Source organism: Rhinolophus sinicus, chromosome 18 (assembly GCF_057876585.1).
Source record: "Rhinolophus sinicus isolate RSI-liver-muscle chromosome 18, RSI-T2T, whole genome shotgun sequence".
Classification (NCBI taxonomy): domain Eukaryota; kingdom Metazoa; phylum Chordata; class Mammalia; order Chiroptera; family Rhinolophidae; genus Rhinolophus; species Rhinolophus sinicus.
Genome location: NC_142518.1, coordinates 78,600,012 through 78,619,455, shown reverse-complemented (window position 1 = coordinate 78,619,455; position 19,444 = coordinate 78,600,012). Strand labels below are relative to the sequence as shown.

The window sequence follows — 19,444 nt, the reverse complement described above, 5'->3', positions numbered from 1 at the left end:
GTTTTGTCATATGTGTCCTTTATTTTGTTAAGGTATTTTCCTTCTATACCCATTTTATTAAGTGTTTTAATCATAAATGGATATTGTATCTTGTCATCTGCTTTTTCTGCATCTGTTGGTATGATCACATGATTTTTATTCTTATTTTTATTTGCTGTATCACATTGATCGATTTGCATATGTTGAACCATCTTTTTGCCCCTGATCGTGATGTATAATCTTTGCAATATGTTGTTGTAATCAATGTGATAGTATTTTGTTTAGGATATTCGTGTTTGTATTCATTGGAGATACTGGTCTGTAATTTTCTTTCCTGTGTTATGCTTACCAGGTTTTGGTATCAGGGTAATATTGGCCACATAGAACAATTTGGGAAGTATTCTGTCTTCAAATTTTTGGAAGAGTTTGCGAAGAACACTTATTAAATCATCTTTGAATGTTTGTTAGAATTCACTAGTGAAGGCATTTAGTCCTGGACTTTGCTGTTTGGGAGGTTTTTGATAATTGTTTCAGTTTCCTTACTGGTGTTCATTCTATATAGATTTTCCAGTTTTTCATGATTTAGTCTAAGAAAGTTATTTGTTTCTAAGAACTTGTCCTTTTCTTCTAGTTTGTTGAATTGGTGGCATATAATCTTTCATAGTATTCTTGTATGATCCTTTGTATTTCTGTGGTACCTGTCATAACTTGTCTTACATTTTTTATTTTGTTTGTACCCCTTCTCTTTTTTCCTTAGTGAGTCTAGCCAAGTGTTTGTCAATTTTATTAATCTTTTCAAAAAATCAGCTTTGTTGCATTAATTTTTTTCTATTGTCTTTTTGTTCTCTCTTTCACTTAATTTTTCTCTGATTTTTATTATTTCCTTCCTTCTGCTGACTTTGAGTTTCATTTGTTATTCTTTTTCTAGTTCTTTAAGATGTAATATTATTTTGCTTATTTTGGATTTTTCTTGTTTCTTGAGATAGGCCTGTAATGATATAAACTTCCATCTTATTACCGCTTTTGCAGTATCCCAAGAGTTTTGATATGGTGTATTTTCATTCTCACTTGTTGTTATGTGCCTTTTGATCTCTCCTTTTATTTCTTCTCTGATGCAGTCGTTTCTTTAGGAGCATGTTTTTAAATCTCCACATATTTTTAGTTTTCTCTACTTTCTTTTTGAAGTTGATCTCCAATTTCAAAGTATTGTGGTTCAGAGATTATGCTTGATATGATTTCAGTCTTCTTAAATTTGTTGAGACTAGTTTTGTGTCCCAACGTATGGTCTGTGTTTGAGAATGTTCCATGTGCATTGTAGAAGAATATATAATCTGGTGTTCTAGGACGACATGCTCTGTAAATGTAAATTTTGTCCCTTTGGTCTAATGTGTCATTTAAAGCTGATATTTTCTTATTGATTTTCTGCTTGGATGATCTATGCATCTCTCTCCATGGCGTATTTAGGTCCTCTGCTAGAATTGTGTTTTTGTCACTTTCTTCCTTCAGTTCTGTTAGTAGTTGCTTTATATATTTCGGTACTCCCTGATTTGGAGCATATACGGTCTGACAACTAAGTTCACAAACTTGTTGCAGTGATGTTGCTAACCTTTTTTTGATATCAGAGGGATTGTTCATTATTTATTTGTACCAACTGGACAAACAGTTAACCAAGTTTACTATTTGGAAATTGTGAAACACCTGCGTGAAAAAGTTACACGACCTGAACTTTTCGCCAATTCATGGCTCTTACATCACGACAATTCATGAGCTCATACGGCACTGTCTGTGAGGGAGGTTTTAGCCATTAAACAAATAATTCTATTGGGTCACCTTTCCTACTCACCTGATCTGGCCCCCAATGACTTCTTTTTGAAGTCTGTTTCATCGGATGTAAATATGGCCACACCCGCTTTCTTCTAGATGACATTTGCTTGGAGTATAATTTTCCACCCTTTCACTTTGAGTGCATATTTGTCCTTGCAGGTCAGATATCTCTTGAAGGCAGCATATGGTTGGGTTTAGGTTTTTGATCCAATCTGCTACTCTGTGCCTTTTTCTTGGTGAGTTCAGACCATTTATATTTAGGGTAATCATTGATATATGGGACTTCACATAGCCATTTTAGCTTTTGTATTCTGATAGCATAGTGTCTCCATTGTTTCTTTGCCCTTGTGTTTATGTCTGTTGTTTTTTGTTTGGTGGTATTCTATGATTTTTTTCCCTCTGTTTTCTTTTTTTCTTTTTGTGTCTTCATTCTGGAATTTCTCTGTGTGTGTGTGTGTTTACCAATAAATTTATTTAATAGAAAGTTTCGTATGTACAATAGTCCATTTCCTCTGCGTGCATCTTATCTCCATTCCCTTTGGAACTTCAGACCTTTATCCCCTCCTGTTTTATGTTTTTTGTTGTCACAAGTTATCCCTATTTATGATGAGTTCATTTATGAGTTGCAGTAGCTATTGTCTTCTCTTTTTTTTTAATGTTTTAACGTCCAATAGCCTTTATGTTATATTCCTCTACATAATGCACTATTCTGAATAAGGGTAGCTAGTTCCTACTTCTGTTTCTCTGTGTGTCATCTTACTGTTTTCTTTTTTACCCTTCTCCCTTTTTCTTTCAGATAGAATAACCCCCTTGAGTATTTCCTACAGTGCAGGCCTTGTGGAAAATTTTCTCAGCTTCTGTATATCTGGAAAGGTCTTTATTCCTCCTTCATATCTAAAGGATAACATTGCTCGATACATTATTATTATTTATTTTAAATTAAAGTTGATTGGGGTGACAATTGTTAGTGAAGTTCCATAGACTTCAGGTATACGATTCTGTATTATATCATCTATAAATCCCATTGTGTGTTCACCACCCAGAGTCAGTTCTCCTTCCATCACCATATATTTGATCCCCTTCACCCTCATCTACCACACCCATCCCCCCTTACCCTCTGGTAACACTAAACTATTTTCTGTGTCTATGAGTTTTTGTTTCCCATTTGTTTGTCTTGTTCTTCTGTTGTTTCTGGTTTATATACCACAAATCAGTGAAATCATATGCTTCTCTGCTTTTTCTGTCTGCTTATTTTGCTTAGCATTATATTCTCAAGATCCATCCATGTTGTCACAAATGTTCCTATATCATCTTTTCTTACCGCCGAATAGTATTCCATTGTGTATATACACCACAACTTCTTTATCCATTCATCTATCGAAGGACATTTTGATTGTTTCCATGTCTAGGCGACCGTAAATAAAGCTGCAGGGAACATTGGAGCACACGTGTCTTTATGGGTAAATGTTTTCAGATTTTTTGGGTAGATACACAGGAGAACGATTGCTGTGTCATACGGTAATTCTATTTTTAATTTTTTGAGGAACCTCCACACTGCCTTCCATAGCGGCTGCACCAGTCTGCATTCCCACCAACAGTGTATGAGGGTTCCTTTTTCTCCACAGCCTCTCCAACACTTGTTACTATTTGTCTTGTTGATGATAACCATTCTGACTGGGGTGAGGTGATATCTCATTGTGGTTTTGATTTGCATTTCTCTGATGATTAGTGATGTTGAGCATTTTTTCATATGTCTGTTTGCCATTTGTATGTCCTCTTTAGAGAAATGTCTCTCCAGGTCCTCTGCCCATTTTTCAATTGGGTTGTTTGTTTTTTTGTTGTTGAGTTGTGTGAGTTCCTTGTATATTTTGGATATTAACCCCTTAATGGAGGCACTCTTTGTAAAAATCTTCTCCGATTCAGTTGCTTGCCCCTCTTCATTTTGTCAATGGTTTCTTTTGTTGTGCAGAAGCTTTTAAGTTTGATATAGTCCCATTCGTTTATTTTAACTTTTACTTCCCTTCCCTTTGGAGTCAAGCTCATAAAATACTCTTTGAACCCAAGGTCGCTAAGTTTAGTACCTATGTTTTCTTCTATGCAGTTTATTGTGTCAGGTCTTATGCTTAAGTCTGTGATCCATTTTGAATTAATTTTGGTACTTGGTGACAGATAACAGTCCAGTTTCATTCTTTTCCATATGGTTTTCCAATTCTGCCAACACCACTTATTGAAGAGGCTCTTTTCTCCATTGTATGTTTTTAGCTTCTTTGTCAAAAATTACCTGTCCATATTTATGTGGTTTTATTTCTGAGTTTTCAATTCTATTCCATTGGTCTGCATGTCTGTTTTTCTGCCAATAACATGCTGTTTTGATTATTGTTGCCCTGTAATACAACTAATGTCAGTAAATGTAAAACCTCCAGCGCTGTGATTTTTCTTGAGTTTGCTTTGGCTATTCGGAGTCTTTTGTGGTTCCAAACAACTCTGATGATTTTTCGTTCCATTTCTTTAAAAAATGCCATTGGGATTTTAATGAAGATTGCATTAAATCTGTATATTGTTTGGGTAGTAATGCCATTTTAACTATGTTGATTCTTCCAATCCATGAGCACAGAATATTTTTCCATTTCTTTGTGTCTTCTCAATTTTGTCAAAAAATGTCTTGCAGTTTTCACCATATAGGTCGTTCACATCCTTGGTTAACTTTATTCCTAGGTATTTTATGTTTTTATTACAATTGCAAAAGGAATTGTTTTTTTCATTTCTTTTTCTGAGATTACATTGTTAGTTTATAGGAATGCAATGCACTTTTGTACGTTGATTTTGTAGCCGACCACTTTACTGTGTTGTTGATTGTTTCTAATAGCTTTTTGGTGGAGTCTTTAGGGTTTTCTATATATAGCATCATGTCATCTGCAAAGAGGGATAATTTAACTTCTTAATTCCCAATTTTGATGCCTTTTATTTCTTTCTCTTGCCTGATTGCTCTGGCGAGGACTTCCATACTATGTTGAAAAGCGGAGGTGATAGTGAACAGCCCTGTCGTGTTCCTGAACTTAGAGAAAAGGGCTTCAGTTTTTCACAGTTAATTATAAGATTAGCTGAGGTTTTGTCATATATGGCCTTTATTATGTTAAGGTATTTTCCTTCGATACCTATTTTATTAAGTGTTTTAATCATAAATGGATGTTGCAGTTTTTCAAATGCTTTTTCTGCATCAATTGATATCATATGATTTTTGTCCTTTATTTTGTTTATGTGATGTATCACATTGATGGATTTGCATATGTTGAACCATCCGTGTACCCCTGGGATGAGCCCCACTTGGTCGTGATGAATAATCTTTTTCATACTTTGTTGCATTGGATTTGCTAGAATTTTATTTAGGATTTTTGCATCTGTATTCATCAGAGATATTAGTCTGTAGTTCTCTTTTTTTGTGTTGTCCTTCCCAGGTTTTGGTATCACGATAATGTTGCCCTCATAAAATGAGTTAGGGAGTACTGTCTCTTCTTTAATTTTTTCGAAGAGTTTGAGCAGGATTGGTATTAGATCCTCTTTGAAGGTTTGGTAGAATTCACTAGTGAAGCCATCTGCCCCCAAACTTTTGCTTTCGGGAAGGTTTTGGATGACTGACTCAATTTCGTTACTGGTGATCTGTGTGTTCAGATTTTCCAGCTCTTCATGGTTCAGCCTGGGAAGGCTATATGTTTCTACAAACTTGTCCATTTCTTCCAGGTTATTGAATTTGGAGGCATCATACTATTATTGAATGATCCGTTGTATTTCTGTGGCATCCGTGATAACTTCCCCTTTTTCATTTCTGATTTTGTTTATTAGTGTCTTCTCTCTTTTTATCTTGGTGAGCCTAGCCATGGGTTTGTCAATTTTGTTAATCTTTTCAAAGAACCAGCTCTTTGTCAGATTAATTTTTTTCTATTGTCTTTTTGTTCTCTATTTCATTTGTTCTGCTCTGATTTTTATTGTTTCCTTTCTTCTGCTGACCTTAGGTTTCATTTGTTCTTCTTTTTGTAGTTCTTTAAGGTGCAATGTGAGGCTATATATTGGGGATTTTTTGTTTCTTGAGATAGGCCTGTAATGATATAAGTTTCCCTCTTAAAACTGCTTTTGCTGCATTCCAAAAATTTTGGTAGGATGTATTTTCATTGTCATTTCTTTCTATGTATCTTTTGATCTCTCCTCTAATTTCTTCTTTGAGCCGGTAATTCTTTAAAAGTATGTTGTTTAATCTCAGTGTGTTTGTGTTTTTTTCTTGCTTTCTTTTTGCAGTTGATGTCCAATTTCAAAGCCTTGTGATCTGAGAATATGCTTGGTATGATTTCAATCTTCTTAAATTTGCTGAGGCTGTTTTATGCCCCAAGACATGGTCCATACTTGAGAATGTTCCATGTACACTAGAAAAAATTATGGTCTGATGTTCTAAGATGAAGTGCTCTATAAATGTCAGTTATGTCCATTTCATCTAATGTGTCATTTAGGGCTGCTCTTTATTTTATGTTTGCATGATCTATCTATAGCTGTCAATGATGTATTTAGGTCCCCTAGTATAATTGTGTTTTGGTCAATTTCTCCCTTTAGTTCTGTTAGTAATTGCTTGGTATGTTTCAGTTCTCCCTGATTGGGGGCATAAATATTGATGACTGTTATGTCTTCTTGTTGTATTGTCCCCTTTATCATTATGAAATATCCATCTTTGTCTCTCTTTACCATTTTTATCCTGAAGTATGTTTCATCTGATATCAGTATGGATATATCTGATTTTCTCTGGGTACCATTTGCTTGGAGTGTCAATTTCCACCCTTTCACTTTGAGTCTTTGTCTGTGGAACTGCGATGTGTCTCTTGGAGTCAGTATATGGTTTGGTTTAGTTTTTTGATCCAATCTGCTACTCTGTGCCTTTTATTGTTCAGTTCAGTCCTTTTACATTTAGGGTGATTATTGATATGTGAGGATTTCCTGTCATTGTATCTTTACTTTTCTGGTACGTCTGTGTCTCCATTGTTTCTTTGCCTTTTTGTTGTTGTCTGTTATTTCTGTGTGGTGGTATTCTATGATGTTTCCCTCTGTTTCTTTTTTTATTTCAGTATATATTTCAGTTCTGGATTTTTTTTGAGTGGCTACCCTTAAGTTTATGTAAAAGAAAGTTTGATAATTAGAGTATTCCATTTTCTTCAGCACGCTTACTTTCTCCATTCCCATATTCCGGTTCAGACCTTTACTCTCCCCCTTTTTGAGTTTTGGTTGCCACAAATTGTCCCTGTTGATGGTGGTCGAATAGCCTCCTTTAGTATTTCTTGTAGTGCAGGTCGTGTATTAGAAAATTCCCTCAGCTTCTGTATGTCTGGAAAGGTCTTTATTCCTCCTTCATATCTAAAGGATATCTTTGCTGGATGTATTATTCTTGGCTCATAATTTCTCTCTTTCAATAGTTTGAATATTTGATTCCACTAGCTCCTGGCTTGTAGAGTTTCTGCTGAAAAATCTCATGGTAGTCTAATCGGCTTTCCTTTGTCGATTACCGTCTTCTTTTCCCTGGCTGCCTTGAGGATTCTTTCTTTGTCATTAATTTTGACAGCTTCAATACAATGTGCCTTGTAGAAGGCCTGTTCGAGTTGAGGAAATTAAGTGTTCTATTTCCTTTTTGGATTCCAGGATCCAGTTCTTTCCACAAGTTTGGGAACTTCTCGTTGACTGTTTGTTTGAATATACCCTCTGTTCCCTTCTCTCCTTCTCCTTCTATTGCTCTTTCTGATGGAGTCAGAAAGTTCTTGCACAGTTCTTTCATTTCTTTCAAGTCTCAAGTCTGTTCCATTCATGTCATTTTCATATTTATATCTTCAATGTCACTGATTCTTTCCTCCCTCTGGTCAACCCTACTACCTAAGATGGCTATTGCAGTCTTCATTTTTTTTTATTGCGTTTTTAATCCAAGAAATTCTATTTGGTTCTTTTTTAAAATTTCAATCTCTTTCATAAAATGCTCATGTTCTTTGATTGTGTTTCTGAGTTCATGAAACTGCCTGCCTGTGTTTTCTTGCATCTCGTTGGGTTTTTTAAGAACTGTACTCTTGAATTCTCTGTCGTTCAAGTCATATATTTCCATGTCTTTAAGTTCATTTTCTGGAGACTTCATTTTCTTTCTGAACCGTCTTGTTACCTTGGTTATTCATGGCAATTAATGATGTAATATTTCTCTTCCAAACATCTACAGGAGTGGGTTTTGCAGCAGGTTGATAGAAAGAGGTCTTTCTTTTTTATTTTCCAGTAGGTGTTGATACAATGTTTTATTTTCTCTGGCGCTGTGGCCGTTTATTCTCTCTCACACTGTAGTGTTATATTCTCTCTGCACTATTCTGGCTTCTCACACAATGGGGTAGTTCCCTGGAAGGCTGGCTTCTCCTCTGTGAACAGTTCACCTCGGTCCCCAGATAGGTGGGGACAGGGGCAGGGTTGGTTGTGAGAGGTGGCCCAGAGCAATGGCGGTGACCACCACCCCAGCCAGTTATGCTTCCATGTTTCTAAGACCTGCAAATATTCTGTTCTTTTGATCTGACACTGCTACTCTTCTGCTCTAGCAGTGGGCAGATGGGGGTGGGATGAGCTCTGGGTGTGTAAGGAGGTGGCGTCTAGTCTCAGTGCCTAAGGCTTTCGTTCTCTGCTTAGCAGTGAGGTCTTAAACCACCGCTTTCACCCTTCTTCCCTCAGTGTTTGCCTCGAGGTCTCTGCCATGAACGTTGGGTTCTGCCGTGTTGTATGCTGTCCCCTTTGCCCTGAGAGCCATAAGCAGAACCCTTGCAGTCCGAGTTCTTCCCTCTGCCGCAGGTGCAGTGGTTCAGGAATTCAGCGCCCTAGAGCACCAAGCTAGGTCTGCACCCCCGCGCCTCGTCACCGCACGTCCCCCTTTATTCATCCCCTGCTTGCACAATTTGCCCACCTTTAGATGATTTCAGTTGCGGGTGTCTTAGTCTTGCCTGTCTGTTGTAGTTGTTCAATTCGTTTTAAATTTCAGGGGATATTGCAAGAGGCTCACCTCACGCCGCCATTTTTATGACGTCTCTATTTTTTTTTTTTAATTTGTTTGGGGAACAGTGTGTTTCTCCAGGACCCATCAGCTCCAAGTTGTTGTCTTTCAGTCTAGTTGTGGAGGCCGCAGTTCAGCTCCAAGTCTGTTTACCATTCTTTAGTTGCAGGGGGCGGAGCCCACCATCCCATGGCAGAATCGAAAGCTCGTTCTCTAAACAATTGAGCCTCTGGCCGCCCCTCTGGAGGCTTGGCAACAGCTCGTTGTCTTCAATCTCGTTATGGAGGGCGCAGCTCACTGTCACATGTAGGAATTGAACTGGCAACCCTGCTGTTCAGAGCTCACACTCTAACAAACTGAGCCATCTGGCCACCCCTGTACATATTGTTTTGGAGAGAGATCTTTCCTGTGCCCATTTGATAATTCTATTATTTGCTGTTTTATTATTGACTTGTAGGAGTTCTTTATATATTCCAGATACAAGTCCCATGTGAGGTATATGATTTGCAAATGCTAGCTGTTCGTTTTCCATAAGTTGTCTGTATCAGGTTGAGGAAATTCATTTACATTCCTAGTTTGCTGTGTGTTCTTAGAGGAATTGGATGTTCAATTTTGTCAAATGGTTTTTCTATACTACTGAGATGATAACATTTATTCTTTCACAATATTGTGAATTACATTGGTTGATTTTTAGTTAACTCAAACGTGGATTCCTGGGATATACCCCACTTGGTCATAATGGATTTTGTTGTTGTTTTTATGTTATTAGGTCCAATTTCCTAATATTTTTCTTAGACTTTCTGTATCTATGTTCAGGGGGATATTGGTTTTTAGTTTTCTTTTAAATTTTGGCCTGGCTTTGATGTCAAGGTAATGCTGACCTAACTGAAAATGTGGAGTATTCCCTGCTCTTAACTTTTCTTAAAGATTTTGTATAGAATTGTTATTTTTTAGAAAGCATTTAGTTAAATTCATTTCTGAAGCAATCTGGGCCAGAGGTTTTCTTTGTGGGAAGGTTTTTAAGTACAATTTCAACTTCTTTAATAAATACAGAGATTTCTGATTTTTTATTTCTTTTTGCATGAGGTTTGGTATATTTATCTTTCAAAGAATTTGTCCATTTCATCTAGTTTGTCAAACTTATTCTTATAAAGTTATCTATCATTTTAGTACATGTAGACTGCTGTGATGTTACTTTTGTTATTTCTGATATTGGTCATTTGTGTATTTTCTCTTTTTTTTCCTGATTAATCATGCTAGAGTTTTATGGATTTAAAACAAAACAAAACTTCCAAATGAAATAAAATTTCTTTCATTGATTTTTTTTCCCTATTATTTTCTGTTTTATTATTTTATTGTTTTCCACTCTCATGTTCACTATTTCCTTCTTTTTTTTTCTTTTTTTAAATTAAATTTATTGGGGTGACAATTGTTAGTAAAATTACATAGATTTCAGGTGTGCAATTCTGTATTACATCATCTATAAATCCCATTGTGTGTTCATCACCCAGAGTCAGTTCTCCTTCCATCACCATATATTCGATCCCCCTTACCCTCATCTCCCACCCCCCACCCCCTACCTCCCTTACCCTTTCCTTCTTTGTGCTTGCCGTTGATTTAATTTGCTCTTTTCCTGGTTTCTAAGGTAGTGGATGAGATCATTGATTTCAAACCTTTTTTCTTTTGTAATATATACTTCAGCGGTTATTTGCATATATAAGGAAAATATTAGTAGGACAACTAATGTTGCAGTGAAAATGGAGATAAAAAGATAGTTTTTCCGAATTCTTTTGACAAATGGGATTTTATCAGTAGTATTTGGTGAATGGCTTATTAGAGTAAGGAAGAAATGGAAGAGTATTATGATTCCCAGGTTTTTGTTGAGAAAGACTGAAAAGTGTAATGCTGAACTGAGGTATAGAATACAGAAGGACAAGTTAGTTTAGTGAGGCAGTAGTTCTATAGTGGATACATTGATTTTGATATGTCTGTTGAACATCTATTTGGTTGCATCAAGTTCACATTTTTATCTGGAGCTCAATAGAGATCTGTGCAGGAAATTCACTTTTGAAAGTAATCAGGATTAAGGATAGTGTTACTGTTTAGGAATAGAGGTCCAGCTTTGCCAAGGCTTTCAGTGTTTAAAGAAGCACTGGATTTTTAAAATAATGGTAATGTTTCTAGAGTTGTAAAACACTGTGCTAGTCAATTAAAACACAGTTATGGATCATACATATGGGGCCTATAGATGGTCTCTTTGCCACCCACTCTGTCCATTACTAGTTTATTTTCTTGAGGTGAATGGTATCCCAACTGAAGCAGTTGACTGCATTGTTTCTTCAAAAATATCTACCAAATTTATTTGTTGTGCACATGCACACAAACCTTCAGTTAATCCTTGAAATTTTGATAAGGCTTTGGGAATACCAAGAAGAGGATATAGTGTAAAAAGAGAGGAGGGTTAAGACAGAACACTTGGAAACATTAGGATGTTAGAAGAAGATCAATGAAGGCTAATGAAACCTAATGCAAAGTTGTCTCTAAACATTTCTCATAGAGTTGTGAAGATCAAATGGCACATGTGATGTGCTTAGAAGAGGAGGCAGTTGTTATTTATCAAATCTAGACTACTGGAACTAATAAGCAGCACAACATCACTAGAAGCTGGAGGGAAATACCCTTAAGACAAGAAAAGTACTGACGTGCTACATATATCAGAGACCATGGAACCTCAGAACTGGTGAACAGAACCAGAATGGCCAATTTTGTACAGAATTGAACAGTTTACAAAGTGCTTCCACATACAGACTGTTTTGTGTGTTTCTCACAGTTTCATCTTCAGGACGAAGAAACTGAGTATCAGGGAATTTTAGTACTTCACATTACATGGCCCTTTGATCTCCTGGCTGGAAATGTCATGCTCTTTCTACTGTAGCACAAGAGCTTAGGAAAATATCTAGCATAATTGTCTCACTTAAAAATATTGGTTCAGGTGTATCAGATCAACCTCAGATCAAAACACACCCTGTAAAATACAATGCCATACCATAAAGGTCTACTGAAACAGACATTTTTAATTAGAATTGTGTGCTTTTTACTTGAAGCTTTACAGAAAGCATTTAAAAAAAAACTGTTGAGACTTATTTAGGCTTTACTGCAATATTAAAAGGCAAATGTTCAGATATCACTTACTTTGTTTTTCAGGAAAGACTCTGTTTGCCTCATCATATTTTGGAAGAGAGAGGTCTTGTGAAAGTTGGTGTCACAGTTCAGGCTCTTCTTGAATTACCTACAACCAAGGCATCTCAGCTTTCTACAGCTTGAAATAAGATTTAAATATCATAAGTATATAGTTTCATTTATTGGAAGTGACTTCAAATATCTCAAATTCATGAATAAGAATGTCTAATCAAAAATAATTTTATTCTATTAAGCCTTAGGTTTAACAAAGTTATGTTAAAAATTATGTTAAATTAAATTTTGAATAGCCCAAACTTCCTTTGGGGGAAAACTGGATTAACTTAATAAGAGTTTTTGATAAATTCAGATTCTCTTTTTACTTAGTTGATAATCTTGATTATTTTTGGAAAATCAAAATGATACTAAATTTAAAATGTGCTTTCAATTTAATAATCTCATTAGGTGTAAATTTTCAATGCCATAGCATACTAGTGAACATCTAGATAAGGTAATCTTTTTTACCAATTTAAAACAATTGTATATTTGAGTTATTTAATACACTTCTAATTCTAGTTTATACACAATTTCTTTATTCTTTGGTCTTAGTTTTCTAGAAAGAAAAATTAGTAGAAAATATAGAACTCTGGCTTTATATTAAATTCTTTTAGTATTAGGTTGGTGCCAAAATATTTTCAGTTGTACTGTAGATTGTTTACATGTGAAGTGCCTGTGTAATTGATGACTCATATAGTCTTAAGCATTTTTGCAATTTCTTTATATGTGTTAATGGAATCAATGAAACTTTAAAATATTTTAGTAGATTTGTAAGGTCAGTAATATGTGAGGATTTAAGTGTGCCTCACATTGTGGTATTTGTGTTTTTTTTATTTAGTGCATTGCAGTTTTCCTTAAATTGGTTATTTCATGTCAAAAAAAAACAATATTAATATGCTTAATTTATGCTATTTAATTTTGCAAATCTTAATCATCTTTTAAAATGTATTATTTGAAGAGTATTTTATTCTGTATTGAAAATGTTAAACAAAGCAGTAAGGTTTTTGAGAACTAGCAAAGTACTAATTATCAAAGACATTTTGATAAAACTGCCAAAGTTTGGATTTATGTCTTGACTTTCAAGGACATCATATCAGTGTGCTGCCTTTAGTTATATTCCAATTCAGAGAGCAACAATTGAGGAATAGGTTTTTGGCTTTTTGTGGGGGTTTTTTTTACCCGAAATCTGGCCACTTTTGGGTCCTGTAAATCTTATAATCCTCAACTAACATGCTGTTGAATTAAACTCAGACCATTTTATAAATATTTTCATAAGTATATTATGTTAGATAAAGTGCTTGTTTAATTTGGAGTTAGATAAATTTACATTGGTAGTAGTGCAGGAATTTTTCAAAAACATTACTGTAATGAATAACTTTGTTTCCTATAGAAGAGTATAATTACTTTTGTAGTAGCCAAGCAAGTATCATATCTTAAATATGTGATTATTTGCACTTGTTACCTCTCAATATGGATGCAACTTATTAAAAATGTTGGCCTGGATGTTTCAAAGGGGATATATAAAAAGTAAAAACTAGTGTGCCAAACTAGTGGTTTAGTAAGGGCTGATTTAGGAACAACTCTACTTTTTTTGATCATATGGCATGAAGCTATATAATTAAATTTTGGCTTTAGAAAACAGATGTGATTTTTACATACCCCAGGGGTCAAATTGGAGCTTTTGAAGAATTAAAGTTTTTATTTTATGCAGTTTAAAAATTAAATTATTAGTAATTTATTACTTTAACTATTTGAGCTAATTAGTTACTATTTTTCAGTTGAATCTTTGAATAAAAATAACCTCATTGACATAATATTCCTTGTGAAAACTTGGGTAATAAAGGTAAGAAATGGCAAATAAATACTTTAGTTATTAGTTTTTATTGTAGAAATTTGACAATGTTACAAATAAAGTGACCATTAAAAGCTACAGCAGTCATTCATACTGCTTTCCTACTGAGCATGCTATAGGATTCTTCTTATTAATCAGTCTAGATGTTGATTATTTTGTATTTTCTGTTTCATATCACTGAAATATTAGTGAAATTATAGGCCATTTTCTTATTGCATTTTACTTGCTTGTTAATTATTACTTTAAACAGAAAATACACCAGAACTTCACTGTAGCACTTTTTACTACAAAGCAAAATTCCATTTAGGATGGGTCCATCTGAGGTCTATACCATGGCAGTTTATTTACTGTAGTACCAAAAGGCAACACCACCTCTAAGGCAGTTTCACAGCATAGTGCCTCAGAGTACATTATATCAATAAGGCTCTGATGTATTTCTTTTAGTAGTTTTAAATAACTATAAAATTTATTCTATATGATTTTTATGGTTATTACATATTTACTTCATCAGTTATTGAATTAAGAATGATTGTCATTATTTGAATTGGATATGTTATTTGAAGAGGGTTAAATAATCAAACTAAAATGTTTTATTAGGCCCTAAAAATGCAGTAGGTAGCTGCTTCTACACTTTATTACTGTATGGCACAAGAAAGAAGTGATGTTTGATATGTTAGAATTGAAATAAGGAATAAAAATGCATTGCCATTTGTTTAATAATTATCTTTACAGAATACTAGTTTATTGACTTTCTAACTGAATTTTTTGAAGAATTCAGTAATGTTTGTATTGGTCACAGATCTATCATGATTGATTTTCTGATGCATTTAAACATAAACAGAACCCTAAATGTATTTTACCGATGCAAACTGTGGATAAAGTTGAAGAAAACAAAGTCTGAGATTTATTTTCTATTCTACCTCTTCTCTCAACATCATAGCATCCATTTTTGGTAGATAATTGATAGCTTGTGTTTATGTTCTCTAGCATGGAAAAATAGACTTTGAGAGGATGTTCAAAGTAAGTTGTTTAAAAGTCCAGATTCTTTTACATCATGTTATTTTCAGTATGTAATGCTTTCTTTAAAAAATGGTAATTCCCTAGGATAGCTTCTCAAATAATGTCACCTTTATTTAAGATAGACTCTTTATATAAATAAATGTCAGATAAACCTTCACATAAAATCAAATTGTGATTATTTTTATTGCAGATTTTAGTTCGAGGTATGTGATTTAATTACCCTTAAGCTATTTGATAAAAATTTAATCTCTCATTTTCAAGTTATTCTAAATTTTTAAAAATCCACATATTTTATTAACATGACTTATTCATTCATAATTCTTATCATAAAAGTAGAAAGTTATTCAGGTAAATATTAAAAATAATATTGCCCATTTTATAATTACCCTAAAGTGTCAGATTTAAAGAAGTACTTATATAAGTAAATATTTGGCATAAGTTGTTTGAAAACTTGTGAGTTTATCACAGAATTTTGAATTATCTTTAGATAATGGTACTAATCTTGTTATTTGCTTTAGTAAATTTTGATATTCTACATGGAATTGTTCTAAGGTTCTCAGGAATCTATCCCAGTGTCCAGACCACTCCAAGGGACTGGATTCCCTTTGGTACATTACTGTATATTAGATTAATTTCGAAATGCCCAGATATTTTCTGTTCCTTAAGGTGTGATCTTTTCTTTTCCTGCATTTAAAACATTTTTTTAAAAAAGTCCCATGCTTGTGGTGTTTAAATAGCTTAGATCAGGGGTGTCCAAACTGCGGCCCACAGGCCAACTGCGGCCCACAATCCATTTTTAATTGGCCCGCAGCAAATTCCAAAAATATATTTAGTTTACTTAAATAAACCAGGAGAGGCAATACGTACTTCACCTCGAGTGAGTGGTCCGGCTGTTTCTGTATTTTACCACATATGGCCCTTGGTGAAAAACATTGAAAAAAGTTTGGACTCCCCTGGCTTAGATTGTCTACAGGTGTGTGTGTGTGTGTGTGTGTGTGTGTGTGTGTTTAGTGCAAGTCTCTAGCTGTTTTAGCAAAAGAGAATCATACTGCATTGTGCATTGGAAAACCAGAGTTTAGAAGTTACGAGAATTCTGATATCAATAGTTTAGTATGGAAAGTTGCTGATTGAATCATTTGAGTGTTACCAAAATTTGTAAAAAGAGGAGACTCTTTAAAATGTGATCTTTTGAAATGTGATTGTTTAAAGATTTAAAAGAAATTATTGCATCCTATTTTCTTAGACTCTCAAATTTATAATTTAGATTACCCTACCATTTAAGGTTATGAAAAATAAATTCGTTTTCTGTACTCCATTAATATGTATTAAGAATCTACCTCAGTGGGTGAGAAATGTATTAGGTATATATGTACGTAAATACATAAATAGCAATAGACTTTTTATATAGCAAATTGAATTTTCTAAAACTCTTCAAATATCTCAGTCACTTCTAATGGAATGAAGTACAAAGTAATGCTGTATAACATACCAAGTCATAATTAAAACTATACCTTAGGGCAGTGATTCTTTAGTATCTATATGAATCACCTTATTAACGAAATGCCAATTAATTGAATTGTTCAAGGATGGAGTTTGAGATTTGCATTTCTAACAAGGTTCCAAGTGATGCTAATCCTGCTGGCCCAATGACTAACTTGAGTAACAAGGCTTTATGGTCATTCAAGCTTCATATTAATACCAGTTTATTGTACAATAGTAGTTCAATATTTTAAGTGATGCTTCAAGGTCTTCACAATAGGTTAACATTTTTGAATAGGTCTCTATTTTACTTTATAATAAAATTTATTTTGTATATTTCTTCTAGGAGTTTTATGGTTTTGCGTTTTACCTTTATAATTTCTTAATAAAGAAATGTGTTTTGCTTTATTAAGGACTTTGGGGTTTTCTTTTATGGTTCAGAAGATGTGCTTTATGCTCTGATTAATACACTTTCATAATTTTATTTTATTTTAAACACACATGACCATATAATTTTAAAGACAAAGGAAATTAGTCACAAGAATAATAAGATACAGATTATGAAATGGTAATTTACATTCAAACAACTTAATATGTCCAGTTAGCAAATATTAACACATAACACCTTCCTCTTTTGGAATACTTAGAAAACGACATTAATTTTTTTTTTAGTTCTTTTTTAAAACTTTATTTCAGGTGTACAAAACAACATGGTGATTAGACATTTACACAATTCAGAAAGTGATAACCTCAGCAAGTCTACTACCCATCTGATACCGAACATAGCTATTACAGTACCATTGACTATACTCCCTACACTGATAGATAGTTCTCATTTCCATACAGTGGGAAGCTGTTGTACAGGGGCGGACCCTACGGAGCAGGATTTGTTTTAGCAGAGTTCTGGTGCCCAGTGTGCCTTTGAGTGTTTTGACCCCAGGGTCAGCCGAGTGATGCTCCGGATTGGTCCAAAGCTGGCCACTGGGCGTGTCAGCCTCAGGGGCCCCTCCTCAGGCCAAGTTCAGCTGCAGCCTGTGCCCTGCCCAGGACCATCTGGCATGAGCCACAAAGCAATCTGCAAGGTAGCCACCATTCAAGCTGGGCTTGGAGGTGCCTTGAGAGGTCAAGCAGGAACTGTGTTTGGCTGTCGCTAGTGCTGGGCTTAGGGCTGCTCAGCCAGAGGTACGGGATGCACCCGAAGCCAGGTGCTGCGTGTGTGGGTTTTGTGAACCTTTGAGAGATTTTACGAAAGTCTGTAGCATGAGCCAAGGCGGGTTGTTTATACGGAAAAGTCACTGGAAGTGACTTGGGTGGGGCAAAGTCTCAGGGAATCAGGGCGAATGAATGATGTTATCCAGGTTAATGAGGGCTAGGTATGGTGGCTGCCTGCATCTGCATGCCAGGAGAAGGGTGTGCTCAAAAAGAAACAATAGCTTCTATCTGCTTCTCCCTCCAGGAGAAAGCTACCCCTCCAGCCCTCACCCTAAAGTCAGACAATTCAATTCCTCCCTGTATGTCCCTGGCATCTTTCAAGCTGTTGCCCCAGCGCTGGAGCTCAGAGTAAGTAAGTCCTTGCACAGGATCTTCAAGAGGAGTGGCTGGTACTGCAGCCACACTAGTCTCACTCAGCCACAGTCTGCTGGTTTTCATAGCCCAAAGTTATGGGAACTTCTCTCCCTGGCAGTGAGACCCTGGGTTGGGATACTGCTGTGGGGCTGGGACCCCTCACTTTTCCAGAAGGACCTCCACAGCCGAGATACCCCTCCCAAATTTTAATGGTCACACATTGTTGTGTGACCAGCCCGTTATGCATCTCTGCCCCTCCTACCAGTCTCAAATGGGCGTCTTCTGTATGTCCTTTGTTGTAGGGCTTTGGTTTAGCTAGTCTTCAGGTGATTCTCAATGATAGTTCTATAGTTTAGTTATTTTGATATGGTTGTGAGAAAAGAGATAAGCATAGCATTTACCTACTCCACCATCTTGTCCGGATCTGCAGCAAAGAAGGGTTTATGTGGATGGAGTAGAACGGGTCTGTGAGATGGTTGAGGAACTGATGTTTTGAGACTGGTAGAATGAGAATCCTGAAAATATTGTCAAGTAATATGGTGACCAAATTTATTTCAGAAATAGTCCTACATGACAAAATGTCCAGAGTGTTGTCATGGAAGTATGTGGCCTGGAAGTAATGAGTCCAGAAATAAATCCATCCCTATAAGGTCATTTAATCTATGAAAAAGGAAGCAAGAATTTACATTTGGATATAGACAGTCTATTCAATAAATGCTGCTGAGAAAACTGGACATATACATGCAAAGAAAAAAAGTGAAACTGGACCACCTTATGCCATGTACAAGAACAAACTCAAAATGGATTAAAGACTTAAATGTAAGATTCGAAACCATTAATCTCCTGGAAGAAAATATAGGAAGTAAACTCTCAGACATTACCCTTAGTAACATTTTTACTGATACATCTCCTCAGGCAAGGACAACAAACAAAATAAATGGGACTACATCAAACTAAAAAGTTTTTGCACAACAAAGGAAACCATCAACAAAACGAAAAGACATCCTACAGAATGAGAGAAGATACTAACCAATAATACATCTGATAAGGGGTTAAAATCTAAAATTTATTTTAAAAACTCACATAACTCAACACGAAAAAAATCAAACAATCCAAGTAAAAAATGGGCAGAGGACCTGAACAGATATTTCTCCAAAGAGGTAATACATGTGGCCAATTGACATGAAAAGATGCTCGATGTCACTAATCATTAGGGAAATGCAAATAAAAACCACAATATGATATCACCTTATTCCTGTCAGAATAGCCATCATCAATAAATCAACAGACAGCAAGTGTTGGTGAGGATATGGAGAAAAGGGAACCTTTGTGCACTCTTGATGGGATTGCAAATTGGTACAGCCCCTGTGCAAAACAGTGTGGAGGTTCCTCAAAAAATTAAAAATAGAGCTACCTTATGACCCAGCAGTTCCACTCCTGGGTAATTT

General features: G+C 35.3%; 1 protein-coding gene across 6 annotated transcripts in view; it reads left to right on the top strand.

Annotated features, from left to right (window-relative positions):
- The window catches only part of LRCH2 (leucine rich repeats and calponin homology domain containing 2), a 165,730-nt gene extending 148,892 nt beyond the window's left edge, over positions 1 to 16,838 (top strand). For 5 of the 6 annotated variants that reach the window (XM_074323566.2, XM_074323563.2, XM_019718098.3 and 2 more), the window contains one exon: positions 12,050 to 16,838. In XM_074323566.2, the coding sequence (XP_074179667.1) occupies positions 12,050 to 12,169 (120 nt within the window). In that variant the 3' untranslated portion in view covers positions 12,170 to 16,838. The other variant, XM_074323564.2, reaches the window with a different exon arrangement.
- The last annotated feature ends 2,606 nt before the right edge of the window (positions 16,839 to 19,444 follow it).